General features: G+C 40.8%; 1 protein-coding gene across 3 annotated transcripts in view; it reads left to right on the top strand.

The window, feature by feature from the left end:
- Positions 1-17,757, top strand: part of ergic1 (endoplasmic reticulum-golgi intermediate compartment 1) — a 99,850-nt gene that overhangs the window by 76,533 nt on the left and 5,560 nt on the right. For all 3 annotated transcript variants that reach the window (XM_072263735.1, XM_072263736.1, XM_072263737.1), the window contains exons 7-9: positions 9,733-9,793; positions 12,659-12,759; positions 14,215-14,337. In XM_072263735.1, coding sequence (XP_072119836.1) covers positions 9,733-9,793; positions 12,659-12,759; positions 14,215-14,337 — 285 coding nt within the window. The remainder of the gene's footprint in view (positions 1-9,732; positions 9,794-12,658; positions 12,760-14,214; positions 14,338-17,757) is intronic.

The raw sequence follows: 17,757 nt of genomic DNA on the forward strand, positions 1-17,757 counted from the left end.
AGGAGCCTGAAGACCCACAATTATTCTATTCTTCCAACCATGAACCTATGAACACCACCTCGCTACTCCTCTTTCACACTATTTATTTATTTTTAGCATAACTTGTAGTAATCTGTTATGCCTATTCTGTACTGCTGCCACAAAACAACACATTTCATGACTTATGACAGTGACAGTAATTCTGAATCTGATTAAGTTCATTCTGTACAACTTCCTTTTGTCTCTTCTAGGGACAGGCTCATATGGAGGTGTCTAGCATTTTACGTGTTGGATGCCTACATTTCAAGCTCTATCTTTCCACCCCTTTTCTGAAATATTATACTGCTTGAGAAATGTCCTGATTCAGACACTGTCCCTATGTTCCTGAGTCCAGTCTTGATTTTAGTGATTCTATACATTTCACTTTTCCTTCTGAATCTTTAATGTGGAAAAAATGATCAAATTGGGGGGGAGGGGGTGCCAGAGGGAGCAGTCAGGTGAGAAGAAGAGAAGAGGTAATGGGGGTGGGGGGGTAGAGTGGAGGGAAGGGGAAGGAGGAGGAATTACCAGAAGTTGGAGAAATTGTTGTTCATGCCATCAAGTTGGAGGCTACCCAGACAGAATATGAGGTGTTGCTCCTCCAACCTGAGAGTGGCCTCATTGTGGCAGGAGAGCAGGCCATGGACCTGGCATGTCGGAATGGAATAAGGATTGGGATTAAGGTGATTAGCCACCAGGATAGCCGACCTTTGTGGATGGAGCAAAGGTCCCCTAATCTGTGCCGGACTCACCAATGCAGAGGAGGCTGCAGTGGGGGTACGGGATATAGTAGACGACCCCAACAGACTCACAGGTGAAGTGTTGCCTCACTTGAAGGACTTTTTGGGGCCCTGAATGGAGGTGAGGAAGGAGGTGAATGGTCAGGCATCAGACTACTTCTGCTTGCTGGGATAAATACCAGGAGGGAAATTATAGGGAGGGACAAATGGAGAAGGGAATCATGGAGGGAGCTTTCCCTGCAGAAAGCGGAGTGTGGGTTGGGGGAGGTAAAGATGTGTTTGGTGGTAGGATCCAGTTGAAGAATTCGGATGCTGTAGAGAATGATGTACTGGTTATGATGTGCCTAATGTAGTGGTTATTTTCTGGAATTTGACTGTGTAGTTCATGTCTAAAAATAACCTGGTGACTGTGAATAACAATAATTTTCCACAGAGTTACCTCCAAATTTGAATCTAAGTGCCACTGAATCACATCATCAGGTCATAGAGTCCAGAAATTTATATCACAGAAGGCCATGTGGGGACTGGAGCTGCAGCTCGATGACCTTCGTCTGGTCAGGGAGAGTGAGGAGCTGATAGAGAGGAGTTACAGGCAGGTGGTCACACCGGGGCCACGGGAGGCAGACAAGTGGGTCACGGTTAGGAGGGGGAAGAGGAAGAGTCAGGTAATAGAGAGTACCCCAGTGGCTGTGCCACTTGACAATAAGTACTCCTGTTTGAGTACTGTTGGGGGGGGGCAGCTTACCTGGGGGAAGTGACAGTGGCTGTGCCTCCGGCACAGAGTCCGGCCCTGTAGCTCAGAAGGGTAGGGAAAGGAAGAGGAGGGCAGTAGTAATAGGGGACTCAATAGTAAGGGGGTCAGATAGGTGATTCTATGGATGCAATCCAGAGACCCAGATGGTAGTTTGCCTCCCTGGTGCCAGGGTCCGGGATATTTCTGATCGCGTCCAAGAAATCCTGAAGTGGGAGGGTGAGGAGCCAGAGGTACCAATGACATAGGTAGGAAAAGGGAATAAGTCCTGAAAGGAGAATACAGGGAGTTAGGAAGGGAGTTGAGAAAAAGGACCGCAAAGGTAGTAATCTCGGGATTACTGCCTGTGCTACGTGACAGTGAGAGTAGGAATGCAATGAGGTGGAGGATAAATGCGTGGCTGAGGGATTGGAGCAGGGGGCAGGGATTCAAGTTTTTGGATCATTGGGATCTCTTTTGGCGCAGGTGTGACCTGTACAAAAAGGACGGGTTACACTTGAATCCTAGGGGGACCAGTATCCTGGTGGGGAGATTTGCGAGGGCTACTGAGGTGACTTTAAAACTAGAATGGTTGGGGGGGGGTGGGAATCAAATTAAAGAGACTAGGAGAGAGGAGGTTAATTCACAACAGGGGGATGGGAACAAGTGCAGAGAGACAGAGGGGTGTAAAAGGAGGGTAGAAGCAAAAAGCAGTAAGGTGAAAAGTAAAAGTGGCAGGCCGACAAATCCAGGACAAAAATCAAAAAGGGCCACTTTTCAACATAACTGTATAAGGGCTAGGAGTGTTGTAAAAGCAAGCCTGAAGGCTTTGTGTGTCAATGCAAGGAGCATTCGTAATAAGGTGGATGAATTAAAAGTGCAAATTGTTATTAATGAATATGATATAGTTGGGATCACAGAGACATGGCTCCAGGGTGACCAAGGATGGGAGCTCAACATTCAGGGATATTCAATATTCAGGAGGGATAGACATGAAAGAAAAGGAGGTGGGGTAGCATTGCTGGTTAGAGAGGAGATTAACGCAATAGAAAGGAAGGACATTAGCCGGGAGGATGTGGAATTGATATGAGTAGAGCTGCATAACACTAAGGGGCAGAAAACGCTGGTGGGAGTTGTGTACAGGCCACCTAACAGTAGTAGTGAGGTTGGGGATGGCATTAAACAGGAAATTAGAAATGCATGCAATAAAGGAACAGCAGTTATAATGGGTGACTCCAATATACATGTAGATTGAGTGAACCAAATTGGTAAGGGTGCTGAAGAAGAGGATTTCTTGGAATGTATGCGGGATGGTTTTTTGAACCATATGTTGAGGAACCAACTAGAGAGCAGGCTATTCTAGACTGGGTATTGAGCAATGAGGAAGGGTTAATTAGCAATCTTGTCGTGAGAGGCCCCTTGGGTAAGAGTGACCATAATATGGTGGAATTCTTCATTAGGATGGAGAGTGATATGGTTAATTCAGAAACAAAGGTTCTGAACTTAAAGAACGGTAACTTTGAAGGTATGAGACGTGAATTAGCTAAGATAGACTGGCAAATGATACCTAAAGGGTTGACGTTGGATATGCAGTGGCAAGCATTTAAAGATCGCATGGATGAACTACAACAATTGTTCATCCCAGTTTGGCAAAAGAATAAATCAGGGAAGGTAGTGCACCCGTGGCTGACGAGGGAAATTAGGGATAGTATCAATTCCAAAGAAGCATACAAATTAGCCAGAAAAAGCGGCTCACCTGAGGACTGGGAGAAATTCAGAGTTCAGCAGAGGAGGACAAAGGGCTTAATTAGGAAAGGGAAAAAAGATTATGAGAGAAAACTGGCAGGGAACATAAAAACTGACTGTAAAAGCTTTCATAGATATGTGAAAAGAAAAAGATTGGTTAAGACAAATGTAGGTCCCCTACAGACAGAAACAGGTGAATTGATTATGGGGAACAAGGACATGGCAGACCAATTGAATAACTACTTTGGTTCTGTCTTCACTAAGGAGGACATAAATAATCTTCCGGAAATAGTAGGGGACAGAGGGTCTAGTGAGATGGAGGAACTGAGGGAAATACATGTTAGTAGGGAAGTGGTGTTAGGTAAATTGAAGGGATTAAAGGCAGATAAATCCCCAGGGCCAGATGGTCTGCATCCCAGAGTGCTTAAGGAAGTAGCCCAAGAAATAGTGGATGCATTAGTGATAATTTTTCAAAACTCTTTAGATTCTGGACTAGTTCCTGAAGATTGGAGAGTGGCTAATGTAACCCTGCTTTTTAAAAAAGGACGGAGAGAGAAACCGGGGAATTATAGACAGGTTAGCCTAACATCGGTGGTGGGGAAAATGCTAGAGTTAGTTATCAAAGATGTGATAACAGCACATTTGGAAAGCAGTGAAATCATCGGACAAAGTCAGTATGGATTTGTGGGAGGAAAATCATGTCTGACGAATCTCATAGAATTTTTTGAGGATGTAACTAGCAGAGTGGATAGGGAAGAACCAGTGGATGTGGATTTTCAAAAGGCTTTTGACAAGGTCCCACACAGGAGATTAGTGTGCAAACTTAAAGCACACCATATTGGGGGTAAGGTATTGATGTGGATAGAGAACTGGCTAGCAGACAGGAAGCAAAGAGTGGGAATAAACGGGACTTCTTCACAATGGCAAGCAGTGACTAGTGGGGTACCACAAGGCTCAGTGCTGGGACCCCAGTTGTTTACAATATATATTAATGATTTAGATGAGGGAATTAAATGCAGCATCTCCAAGTTTGTGGATGACACGAAGCTGGGTGGCAGTGTTAGCTGTGAGGAGGATGCTAAGAGGATGCAGGGTGACTTGAATAGATTAGGTGAGTGGGCAAATTCATGGCAGATGCAATTTAATGTGGATAAATGTGAGGTTATCCACTTTGGTGGCAAAAATAGGAAAACAGATCATTATCTGAATGGTGGCCAATTAGGAAAAGGGGAGATGCAACGAGACCTGGGTGTCATTATACACCAGTCATTGAAAGTGGGCATACAGGTACAGCAGGCGGTGAAAAAGGTGAATGATATGCTGGCATTCGTAGCAAGAGGATTCGAGTACAGGAGTAGGGAGGTACTACTGCAGTTGTACAAGGCCTTGGTGAGACCATACCTGGAGTATTATGTGCAGTTTTGGTCCCCTAATCTGAGAAAAGACATCATTGCCATAGAGGAAGTACAAAGAAGGTTCACCAGATTGATTCCTGGGATGGCAGGAGTTTCATATGTTGAAAGTCTGGATCGACTAGGCTTATACTTGTTGGAATTTGGAAGATTGAGGGGGGATCTTATTGAAACGTATAAAATCTTAAAGGAATTGGACAGACTAGATGCAGGAAGATTGTTCCCGATGTTGGGGAAGTCCAGAACGAGGGGTCACAGTTTGAGGATAAAGGGGAAGTCTTTTAGGACCGAGATTAGGAAAAACTTCTTCACACAGAGAGTGGTGAATCTGTGGAATTCTCTGCCACAGGAAACAGTTGAGGCCAGTTCATTGGCTATATTTAAGAGGGAGTTAGATATGGCCCTTGTGGCTAAAGGGATCAGGGGGTATGGAGGGAAGGCTGGTACAGGGTTCTGAGTTGGATGATCAGCCATGATCATACTGAATGGCAGTGCAGGCTCGAAGGGCTGAATGGCCTACTCCACCTATTTTCTATGTTTCTATCATGTACATGCAATCTAGAAATCTGATGTTTCATTATGAGGTCAATAGCCTTTTAAATACACATAGAAGAAATTTTAAGTGTTATGTGTGTTTCTTGCTCTGTCTTTCCACGCAGTGTGAACCAGATATCTGCCATCTTCTGGATGAAAACGAATCAATTTGCTATTTAAATTTAAATTTATGCCTCCTGGTTTATGACTGTTTGCTCAGGGAATTAGATCATTACTATTTACACTGTTCCCTCATAACTTTAAACGTCAATTAAGTCTCCTTGTAGCCTTTTGTTTGCAACCAAAGAAAGCATCCCCAGCCAATCCAATTCTTTAAAATGAAATTATATGTTTCTGGCAACATAGTTGTAAATTTCCTGCACCCTTCTGCACAGTTGCATTTTTCCTAATGACCAGAATTGCAGGCATTCCTCGATGTAACTAGTTTTTATACAGTTTCAGCAAAATCTCCTTAGTTTTATGTCTAAAGTCATGCCAATAACAGGAAGGCATCCATTATGCTTTTTTTTAAATCACTTTATTGGTCTATCCTGTTTACTTCAAAGATCTGTAGACATACATACATATCAATATCCCCATTCTTCCATGTGTACCCCTTTTTTCCTTGTTGCACCTTCTCAAGTGTATTACCTCAAGCATCTCTTTGAGTTTCATTTATCAGGTTCCAGCCTAACAGACTAGACCATTGCTATCTTCCAGCAATATAAAGTTTTCTTACTCACTAATCACCATGCAGTCAATTGCTCTGCCATTAGCAGGCTTGTTCATCATATAAACAGGGTAGGGCCAACAATAGAACCCAGTGGGATTCCCTTTCTGTCACAAAAACTATCGTAAACCTTTACCCTTTGATTCCTGCCACTGAACAGATACTGGGTCCACTTTACTATTCTGTCTGGGATCTCATGGCATTTTACTTTTTTGGCCAACATACCATGGAGGATCTTGTCCAAAGCCTTGCTGAAATCCATGTGTATTACCTTCATCCTTGTTTTGTCTTCAAAATATTCAGATTAAATTAATTAGATACTACATTTCATTAACAGATTTATGCTTGAGATTTAGTTTAATTCAGCAGACATTGTAGGCCTAAGAACCTGTTCTCATGTTATACTGTTCTGTGCTCTACATCAGGGGTCCCCAACCTTTTTTGCAGCGCAGACGGGCTTAATGTTGATGATATTCTCGCGGACCAGCCGACGGGGGTGGGGGAGGGTCGGTGGTGTTCAAGTTCAACGGTGCGTGACAGGGAATGAGGAAAGGTGCAGCTGAATCATATCATTTCCTATCGCCAAATCATATCGTTTCCTCGCGGCCCGGTAGCACATCTTTGCAGCCCGGTACTGGTCTGTGGCCCGGTGGTTGGAGACCACTGCTCTACATGACTGCCTTTGGTGAAGCTGAGGGATTAGTCTGTCCCTCAGAATTGATTCAGTGAATTTAACTAACTGGCCTGTAATTCAGAATCAGAATCAAGTTTATTTTCCCAGCGTATCACGAATTTGTTTTTCCCTTTTGTGACAAAATACAGTGCAATACAGGTGGCCCCCCGTTTTCTGAACATTTGCTTTACGACACCTGTCTGTTACGAAAGACCTACATTAGTTACCTGTTTTCGCTAACAGAAGGTGTTTTCACTGTTACGAAAAAAGGCGGCGTGCGCCTGAGCAGCCAAGCTCCTCCCCCGGAACTGCATTCTAGCTGCCATTGCATAAACATGTGCTTTATCTTGATTTATTTTGTGCCTTCGTTAGCAAGATGAGTTCTAAGGTATCGGAAAAACCTGAAAGAGCTCGTAAGGGTGTTACACTTAGCGTAAAACTAAGTCGTAATTAAGTGTTTCGATCATGGTGAACGAAGTAAGGACATTGTCCGCGTGTTGAACTTGCCTGCGTCCACCATTCACACTATTTATACGCAGAGAGAAAGGATCCTGAAAGCTGCCGATGTTACTGTTGGTTCTGCTCGTAGTAAAGTGGTCTCTCTTAGTCGGCGTCCAATAATGGATAAAATGGAAAGTCTGTTGCTTGAGTGGATTGATGGGTGTACAAAACGTGGTGTTCTGTTAAGTTATCTTATACTTAAGGAGAAAACAGTCAGTGTTTTTAATAAGCTGAAACAGAAGGCACTGGACGATGGTGATGAAAGTGTTGTGGAAGTGGAATTTAAAGGTAGTTATGGGTGGTTTGATCGGTTTCTGAGGCGAGGGCAGCTTCATAGCTTAACGTTTACCGGAGAGAGTGCTTCAGCTGATACTGAAGCTGCCGAAAAGTTCCCAGCAGAACTGAAGAAAATAATTACAGAAGGTGGTTATTTGTATAAGTAAGTATTTAACTGTGATGAAACTGCAATTTATTGGAAAAAATTGCCGAGCAAGACATGTATTTCGATAGAAGAAAAGCAGGCTAAGGGACACAAGGCATCAAAGGACAGGTTTACCCTAATGCCTATTATTAACACCACTGGTGATGCTGGTCTTAAGCCTCTACTAGTGTACCAACACTTCCTGTTGTGTTTCGTTCACGTCCAAGCAGTTGGAATACCCAAGTGCTTTTTTCTGAGTACGAGTGGATACGTTAGTCCTTTTGTTGAAAAATACTGTAGAGAAAAGAACCTCGATAATGGGTGTCTTGTGACTGTCGATAATTGTGCTGCTCATCCACCTGGCATTACTGAGTATGGCAGTAACATTCGTGTTGTGTTCTTACCGCCGAATACGACATCGTTGCTGCAACCATGTGACCAAGGCCTAATAGCCACAATTAAGGCTTACTATACTCAAAATATGATGCGTTTTATTGTAAGTGCCATTGACAGAGGGGGCAACTCCGAAGCATCTTTGCGAGAGATCTGGAAAGACTACAATCGCCAACCTTGGAGATGCTCTCGATAGGCTAACAGTCTCGATGAGAAATGGCGTTTGGAGGAAACTTTGTCCCGAAGCAGTGAATGATTTTAAAGGCTTCGAACCATCAGCAATAAGTACGGCAATAGTGAGTTTGGCTACTGTACATACATTATTTCTACTTTATATAGGCTGTGTATTTTTATATGTTATTTGGTATGATTTAGCAGCTTTATAGCTTAAAGGTTACTGGAGAGAGCGCTTCTGCCAAGAGTGCTGCCGTAAGATTTTCGCTGCGCTAGACAGTGCAGTAGAAAAGTATTTCTACTTTATATAGGCTGTGTATTTATCATATCATTCCTGCTTTTACTATATGTTACTGTTATTTTAGGTTTCATGTGTTATTTGGCATGATTTTGTAGGTTATTTTTTGGGTCTGGGAACGCTCAAAATTTTTTCCCATGTAAATAAATGGTAATTGCTTCTTCACTTTATGACATTCCGGGTTACGAACCGTTTCATAGGAACGCTCTACCTTCGGATAGCGGAAATTAAACTTCAGATAATTTAAGTTGCTATAAATTACCGTAAGAAAAAAAATAAATAAGTAGTGCAAAAAATGAGCAAAATAGTGAGGTAGTGTTCACGGGCGGAGGAGAAGGAGCTGTTTCTCAACATTAAATGTGTGTCCTTCGCACTTGTGCACCTCCTCCCTGATGGTAGGACTCGGAAGAGAGCACGTCCTGGATGGTGTGGATCCTTCATGCTGGATGCCCCCCTCTTGAGGATTCGCCTTTTGAAGATATTCTCAACGGTGGGGAGGCTGGTGCTCATGGTGGAGCTGGCTGAATTTACAACCGCCTGCAGCTTTCTCTGATCTGCCTCCGCGACCGGTCACCATGCTGTCAACAGTACATTTCATTAAAAGCATGAAATACGCACTCAATGGCCACTTTTACGTGCACCTGTATGATAATACAAATAATCAAATAAGCCAATCATGTGGCGGCTGCAATTCAATGCCTAAAAGCATGTAGACATGGTAACAAGGTTCAATTATTTTTCAGACCAAACATCACGATGGGGAGGATATGTAATCTAAGTGACTTTGACTATGGTATGATTGTTGTTGATATAAGTGACTTTGACCATAAAATGATTGTTGTTGCCAGATGGGTGGATTGAGTATCTTAGAAACTACTGATCTCTTGGGACTTTCACACACAACAGTCTCTAGAGTTTACAGAGAATGGTGTGAAAAACAGAAAAAAGACATCCAGTGAGCAGCAGATCTGTGGGTGGAAACACCTTGTTAATGAGAGCGGTCAGATGAGAATGGCTTTGAACTGACAGAAGGGCAACAGTAACTCAAATAACCACACGTTACAACTGTGGTGTGAAGAAGCGCATCTCTGAACGCATAACCCTTCAAGTATATAGGCTACCTAATAAAGTGGTTAGTGAGTGTATGTTCATGTTCATGAAAAAGTATGTTCATGGTCCTTAAGTGTTATGCATTCAGAGATGCTCAACCCAAGAAAGATGGCACCGGGGCTGGTATGTAGGTTGGAAGGATTTGCAATCATCTAATAGTAACAATTAATTTATGTTAAACATAACAAATTATCTCCCAAAGCTACCAAGTGGCTATATTAAAGTTGATCTTGTGTTATTTTATTTCTTTAGGTTAAAAATGTTCAAGGTGCTTTTAATGCTCTCGGTGGATCAAGTAAACTTTCCTCAAATCGTAAGTAGCCTGTGTAACTGCTTGAGTCATGCCCCAGCTTTAAATTGAATTAAATATAGCAATAAACTTATCTAAGGGAAATAATTGGGCTGTTATCTGGCCTCAAGATGATTTTCAGCATTTATTGTGAGATTTAGTTAATAATTTCCCATTGTGAATCACAAAAACAATTATTTGCAGTTCCTTGTTGCAATACGACATGTAGCACTGTCATGATTCGTATGTGGGGGAAGTTGCTGCAAATCAGGTTAATAAATTTCAATTAGTGTTTTATCCACCCAGGGCTAAAATTTACTTGTATGTTCTATGTATTTAATTTTACTCCTAAAAGTAAATGAAGGTGTTTAGGTCATCAGTCAGTTTTGAACCTAAATTCTGATGATACAGGAAGGTCAATCATTCTACTGTATATAAAATCAAGTTATTAACTGAACAGAGATAGTATCTGTGTAGTGTTTGTATGTGGTGGTTAAATTTGTTACCATTTTAATTTAATGTTATCAGGAATGTGGCACTTACAAGACAGGATATGGTAAAATGGTGATTAAGTTAAGAGGCTAGCATCAGTGACTTGGAATATTGCTCTGGAGGCACAGGTTCAGTCCCATCTGGCGGCCAGGGGATTTAGTTAAATGAATTAGAAATAATTTTTGAAAAACCTTAGTATCAATAAAGTTAATCATGAAACAATTAGGTAGATTTTTCTCTTATAAACAAATCTTGTTCTGAAAAATTCTTGGCCCTCAATGTTAACGTCTTAACCACCATTAAAATATTTTAAGAATTTAATAGGACTTTTTATTTTCTCCTTTCATGATTCCTTCTTTTTCTTTTTCTCTCCTCTTCTCCTGCCCCAAGACCCCATGACTTGCATGTACCCACTGTCCACTGCATGAAAGACTTGTGCATGAGCCACAGACTGCTGTGTGACCTGAATAGCAAAGGACACATAAGATGACAGCAGGAAGAAACAGAATACCAGATTTATCCCTGGTGTGAGCTGTTCGGCTTCCTGAAGGTAGCACATCCTACCCAAACCCTGTGCCACTTTAACCCAGCAATAGGTTTGTATAAGTCAGGTTTTCTTCTTTAATAACATTGAATTCAGCTATTTTGGATAAACCACCATTCCAGCCTTATATTTCACATTTCCACCTTTTTCATCTCTTACAAGTTCACATTTCCTTTTTCTCTATATATTTATACTTGCCACAAATGTATCTTTTGTTATTCGCTTCCTTTCCCGCCTTCCTTGGTAACACCCCTAGTAGTATTCAGTCACTTCTGGTCTCCAGATGGGTGGGGAGAATGCACTCCATTCCCCCACCCATCTGTTAAATTTGCTTTATTTCTGATTTTTCCCAGTTCTGATCAATGGTCATTAACCTGAATGTTAACTCTGTTTTTCTTTCCATGGACACTGCTTGCCTTGAGTCCAAAAGTACATGATGTCATCACAATAAATATTCTTATTTACACGTTTCCTCTCACCACTGCTAGATTCTGTTTGTAGGCTGACAACACTCGCTTGTTCTCACCACCGTCTCCGTTAACCCCTTCTGCTGTCTCTGAGTTGCCAGACTGCATACTTATCAGTTGATGCTCATTGTCTAGAAATTTCCTGCTATGAAATGTTGCAAACATTGAAGTTATTGGCTTTGTTCCTTACTATAAACAAGATTCCTCGGTCACTATCTCCCTCCCTAGCAACTGATCTGGAATATTTGCAGCATTGATATTGTGACCCAGCGTTGGACAGTGGGCTGATTCCACCTCTGTTATGTTATATCATCCACACCATCCCTGCCCAGTTCATCTACATAAACCTTTGCCCATTCTTTGCTGTTTTTAATATCGACTATTCACATGTACTCCTAGATGATCTCCCTTTTCTTTCAACCTCCATAAACATAAAGCCATCTAATGATTTGGAGCATTATTTATGGAGTCGGAACCTGTAGAAACTATCAGTTGTGTGTTCAGTCACCTACACAGGTTGTGTTATACAGGGAGTTCATTTTTAATCTTCTCCGGTTTATTTTCACATTCCCTCTTTTCTCCCTCCCTATCATTGTTTTCACATGCAGTCCTACAGACCATTATGGTTTCTGCTTCTCGCCGGTAGGGCAGCCTTAATTTTTTTTTAATTATTGCTTTATTATTGGTGGCAAGCTCTTCCTTAGTCAAAGTTCTGTGCTCTGGAATTTTATTAGCAACCTTAAAGTATGTACCTTCATTTTCCTTTAAGGCAGACTTTTTGAAAAAGCACCTCACTGCCCGAGAACCATCTCATGTGAATCATTGACATGCTTTCTTTCACATGCAACATATCTGTAAATGGCCTTGGGATATTTAACCTTTGTTATATAAACATAAATTATTATTGCTCCCACTGCCGGGTCACTATAAACACGCTATCAGAATTGGAAGATGAATTGCCTATTTGAAACAACATGTCTCTTTGGGATATGACTCATGTGTAACTAGAAATGGTGCTGAATAGTTGGATGGACGGCTACACAGAGGTGAAACAGTGCCTACATTTATGTACTTAGCTAACTTACAGTCCTTCCCATAAGTCTTTGCTGTACCCGTCAGTTTGGTAATGATGGTATTTTACTTAAAACTCTTGTGTGCTTGACTTGTGGGTGATCACATTTTTTTAAATGTTTAATTTGCTTTTTATAACAGTGGTAAAGCAAAGGATCACAATTTAATTCATGCCAAGAAGCCGCTGTTGAGTTAATAGATTATTTTGAACCATGTTTAGCCAAGAGATAATTTAGAGAGAAAAAATACTATAATACTAATAGAATTCCAATTGGAAAAATAGCTTTTTTAAGTTACATGTCTCTTTTCAAATAGCTCTGGCATCACATGACTATGTACTGAAGATAGTTCCGACTGTTTATGAAGATTTAGAGGAAAGGCAGCGTTTTTCCTATCAGTATACAGTGGCACAAAAGGTATAGTAGTAGAAGTTTTGTTCTATAACTTTATGACAGATGGTGCTTCTATTCAACATTTACCACAATGAATGTAGAATAAATGATGCCTAAAGATAAAGGGTAAATGATAAACTTCCTTACCCCTAAATTGTTCAGTACTTCAGGCTCTTTTTCCTTAAATTGCAAAAAATCCATTTTACATGTAACTTGAATAGGTGTAACACAAAGAGAGACTTATTTACTTGTGCAACACGCACAAAATACTGGAGGAACCCAGCAGGTCAGGCAGCATCTATGGAGGAAAATACACAGTCAACGGTCTCACCCCAAAATGTTGATTATTTATTTCCTTCCATTGATGCTCCTTGACCTGCTGAGTTCCTCCAGTATTTGAACTGTTTTTTTTTAAACGTTTTCAGCAACTGCAGAATATCTTGTGTCTTTTATTTACTTGTGGGTTGAATCAGTCTTCTTTGGGATTGCCAGACAGCTCATTGGATTTCCATTCCCGTGGGCAATATTGAGGGAGTACGATATTCTCTCAGGACTCACAACACCAGGTTCAGGAACATTATTACCCCTAAACCAGTGGTCCCCAACCACCGGGCCGCAAGCATGTGCTACCCGGCCGCGAGGAAACGGTATGATTTGGCGATATGAACCGAAATGAGTCAGCTGCACTTTTCCTCATTCCCTGTCACGCCCACTGTTGAACTTGAACACACGTTTGGCCCGCAAGAATATTGTCAATATTAAACCGGTCTGTGGTGCGCAAAAGGTTGGGGACCCCTGCACTAAACCATCAGGCTCTAGAACCAAAGGAGATAATTTCACTCCACTTGCCCCATCATTGAGATGTTCTCACAACCTATGGACTCACTTTCAAGAACTCTTTATCTCATGTTCTCGATATTTATTGTTCAGTTTGTTGTCGTTTGCACACTGGTTGAGCACCCAAGTTTGTGTGGTCTTTCATCAGTTATGTTATGGTTATTATTCTATGGATTTATTGAGTATGCCTGCAAAAAGTGAATCCCAGGGTTGTACATGGTAACATATATGTACTTTGATAATAAGTTTACTTTGAACTTTAACTGGCAGTTGTGACATCCTTTGAAACACTAAGGCAGTAAATTTTAACTTGGGTTTGAAGGTTTTTGCCAATATTAAAGATTCTGCTGCAGTAACGAATCCTCTTGACAACATTCCCCCTTATTCAATAGTACCAAATATATAGAAATCTGCCTGTTAATTAAGTTTGCCTCAGAGCTAGAAAAATAACTTGAAACTATTTACAAGTAGCTGTTTTTGAGATCTTGGAGAGAAATGAAAAATAATTGTGTGTATGCAAGCTTCTTCCTCCTATGCAGCTGGGGTGAAAATAGGTAGAACTTGTTTCATGGAAGTATGACGGAACTCAATTCAATAACCTTTTTCAAAATTCAGTTAATACTGAACATTTTTGTATTTCAGGAGTATGTCGCATACAGCCACACAGGGCGTATTATTCCTGCCATCTGGTTCCGATATGACCTCAGCCCAATCACTGTAAAATATGTTGAACGGAAACAACCGATATACAGGTTTATTACAACAGTGAGTAAACACTTGTTAATCACGGTGAAATACATTTGTTCTGTTGAGCCATTCTGGCACAGACTATTGTACGGTTTTCCACTGACCTTGCCAATCAGGAATAATCAAATTTATTACGGTTTTCTACATAAAACAGCATATTAATGAAACTTTGCCTAATTTTAATTTCTAGCCAGTTATGTGAAATTGTTATTAATAACCATATGTGGTTTTTCAGTACAACTTTTAGGGACTTTGAGAATGGGGATTTCCTATGACTCAATATTCACCATGTGGTTGGTCTCCTGACTTGGTGGATTGCCCAAGAGAATCCCTTAAAAATGAAAATAAACTGAATCACAATTAAAAAGCACCCTGATGCAGTGACGTTGGGTTTAAAAACATAAAAGTATTCAGGAACTTGACAATATTTAATCCAAGTTGAATCTCTAATGTTGTAGGATCTCAAGTCTTGGTTTTGATTTCAAGCCAGAATGACTGAAGGGAAGTGGGGGAAAAGGCTTCACCTCTCCAGTAAGCAGGTTTGATATCCAATGAATTTGATCAGGGGCTCTGAAAGTAAATATACTTGGGAACTCCATAAAACCATAAGACGTAGGAGCAGAATTAGGCCACTTGGCCCATCGAGTTTGCTCTGCCATTCAATAATGGCTGATTTATTATCCCTTTCAACCCCCATTCTTCTGCCTTCTCCCTGTATCCTTTAACACCTTCACCAATCAAGAACCTATCAAACTCCTTATTAAATATACCCCGATGACTTTACCTTCATAGCTGCCTGTGGCAATGAAGTTCACAGATTTGCCACATGCTGGCTAGAGAATTTCCTCCTCATCTCAGTGACTCCATGGTAATTTGGGTAGTAAGTTAAAGGTAGTGAGACTAGATAGTGGAAGGGAAAGTTTTATATTATACCCAACCAAGCTACAGATGACCATGCCCGGCTAGATAATCCCGATGGCTGCCTAATATACCTGCTCCATTCTGTAGCTGTAGCATTTTTCACCCCGAGCACAATCACCTCTTAATCTCAGTAGGCACCAAGGAGATCCTCTGTGGTGAAACACTACAAACGTGCGAAACGAGGTAGACTCAGAATAGATCTGGCAACTCAGCCTGGACATCTCTAAGGTGGACCATAAAAGGCAGAGATTTACAGTACCTCAGTCTGTAACTTAATTTTCAAGCATGTCCCTCACTCTACCATTACAGTCAAGACTAAGAGTCAGCCCTGGTTCAATGTGTGCAGAAGGGTAATGCGAGAGCAGCAGTAGAGATATGTGATGATCTTGAGGTGATAGTTTAGTGAAGCAGCAAAATGGTACAGCTTCCATGCTAAATAGCAAAACCAGCATGAATAAGTCAAGTGATCTCACATGTTCTGTAGGTCAGTCATGGAGAATTAAGTGGTTAATGGAGGTTCCATGAAAATTTTCACCTTTAAAGATTGCTGGACAGTGTGTGTGATTGTTACAGAAAATACCGAAAGGTTCACAAGCACACTTGGTCAGAAGCTGTCATTAGATGCCATCAGCAGAATACTCTCCATTTGCCTGAATGAGAACAATTTTATCAGCTCTCAGGTCACTTGTCATTATCCAAGGCAAAGCAACCCCCTTGATTGGCACCTCATCCATCACCCTGAATATTCATTCTTATCTCCACTCATGCACAGTGGCTGTTGAGTGCTCCATCTACAAAATTCACAGTTCTTTTTCTTGTCCAAACTGTGTTGACATCACCTCCAAACCTGTGACCTCTACCTCCTGGCTACCACAGTGCACTCTTCTTCACCTGAAGGACTGCAGATGTTCAAGAGAGTGACTTGCCATCACTTCCTCGTAGATGGGCTGTAAATGCTGGTCTTGCCTGTATCCAAAAAATAAATGAAAATGAACTTTTTATCAACCAGACAAACTTGGTACAGTTCTGAAGTTACATTTTAACTTCTCCGCATCCTTTGCTTTGTGCTGTTCCTTGCTCTTTCTCCTTTTAGTGTTCTAATTATTTTGCCAGCACCCCTCCCCAGCAGAGCTCTTTTCCTCAGGATCTCCCCTCTCATTCTTCATCCTCTGTATTGATTGTGCTTTGAGATGGTGAACCAGCTCCCCTTGCTCAGCCTTCTCTGAATTCAGAGTTCTTTCTGTACCCGTTCCTCCATGTCAGCACACTTTTTCAAATTTGTCTTGTTTTATCTGCGTATTCTTCCCTCTCGGTATTTGATCACTCAAGTGATATCTGTGAACATTGCAAACCATTCCGTTTCATTATCTCGAATGATTAATATTGACGCTTATCATTTAACAAGGTGAAATTACTCTTATTTGATCAGAGACAGAGAAAATTGGTCCTTAATTTTTAAAAATTTTATATTATTTTGATACCTCAGTTTAACTAATCTCTACTGCAATCTCTTGAATCTCCTTCCGCTAATCAATGAAGCAGTAATCTATGGAGTACTACTTGGAACTCAAGTGCCATTTGATACTCTATATTTTAATGAGCTGTTTCCTTGTTCCAATGCCAGTAAATTGCAAATTCTATGAAGCTAATTACTTACCTATGCTACTTCAGATGAAACTTGCGTAATGTCTTATTGTTTTATGAATGAATGTGTTTTTACAGTTGATGGTTTTGTTTATGCCTTCATTTCGCTGATTAAGCATGCAGTAAGTTTCTGAATGAGTAAACAGTGTTGTTGAATTTTGAAACTGAACACTATTTATAGGGGGTATTAACAGATTGAGATTCATAGCATTCAATGGCCCAAAATCTTTGGTTGTAAATAAACACTTGTATTTGATGTTCATTTCCTTTGGAAGTTTCCCAGAATGTTACGGTGGAGTTTGTGGTGTGAATTTTGTGTTAGGCCAGCATTCACGAAGATCTCTGGCATCTAACGATAGTGATATTATTGATCACTGCCCTTGGAGTGCATAATGTACAAATCTAGGCAGGGAGTTAAACACCTTCGCAAGATTGCAAAAAGTTAAGAATACGTGCATCAGATCCAATGCAGAAATTTTTGTGTGCCTGAATATACTAATATAGATTATTCTCATAATCATTGTTAAACAAGGTAATACACACGTGCAACATTGTATTGCTATGCTGTGGATTACAGTGAACTTGGCACAGTGACAGTCTAGTAGCAATGAATGATAAACATAATACTTCCCTCAAAGTACATCGGCTAAATGTTTATCAATATTAAAAAGCTTAAGACTCACAGATATTGTTGTTTCAGAGGCAAATAAAGAGAGGATGGAGATGGACGTTTTTCTACCATGTTTCCTCCAAGTCAAAAGCCAAATTAACCTGCACTGGAAATGATGAAATCAACAATTTACAAAAAGGAAGTGATATTTGTACAAAATGAACAGTGGTCTCTTGAGGTAGAACATTGACCAACTGAGCAAT

Source organism: Mobula birostris, chromosome 7 (genome assembly GCF_030028105.1).
Source record: "Mobula birostris isolate sMobBir1 chromosome 7, sMobBir1.hap1, whole genome shotgun sequence".
Classification (NCBI taxonomy): domain Eukaryota; kingdom Metazoa; phylum Chordata; class Chondrichthyes; order Myliobatiformes; family Myliobatidae; genus Mobula; species Mobula birostris.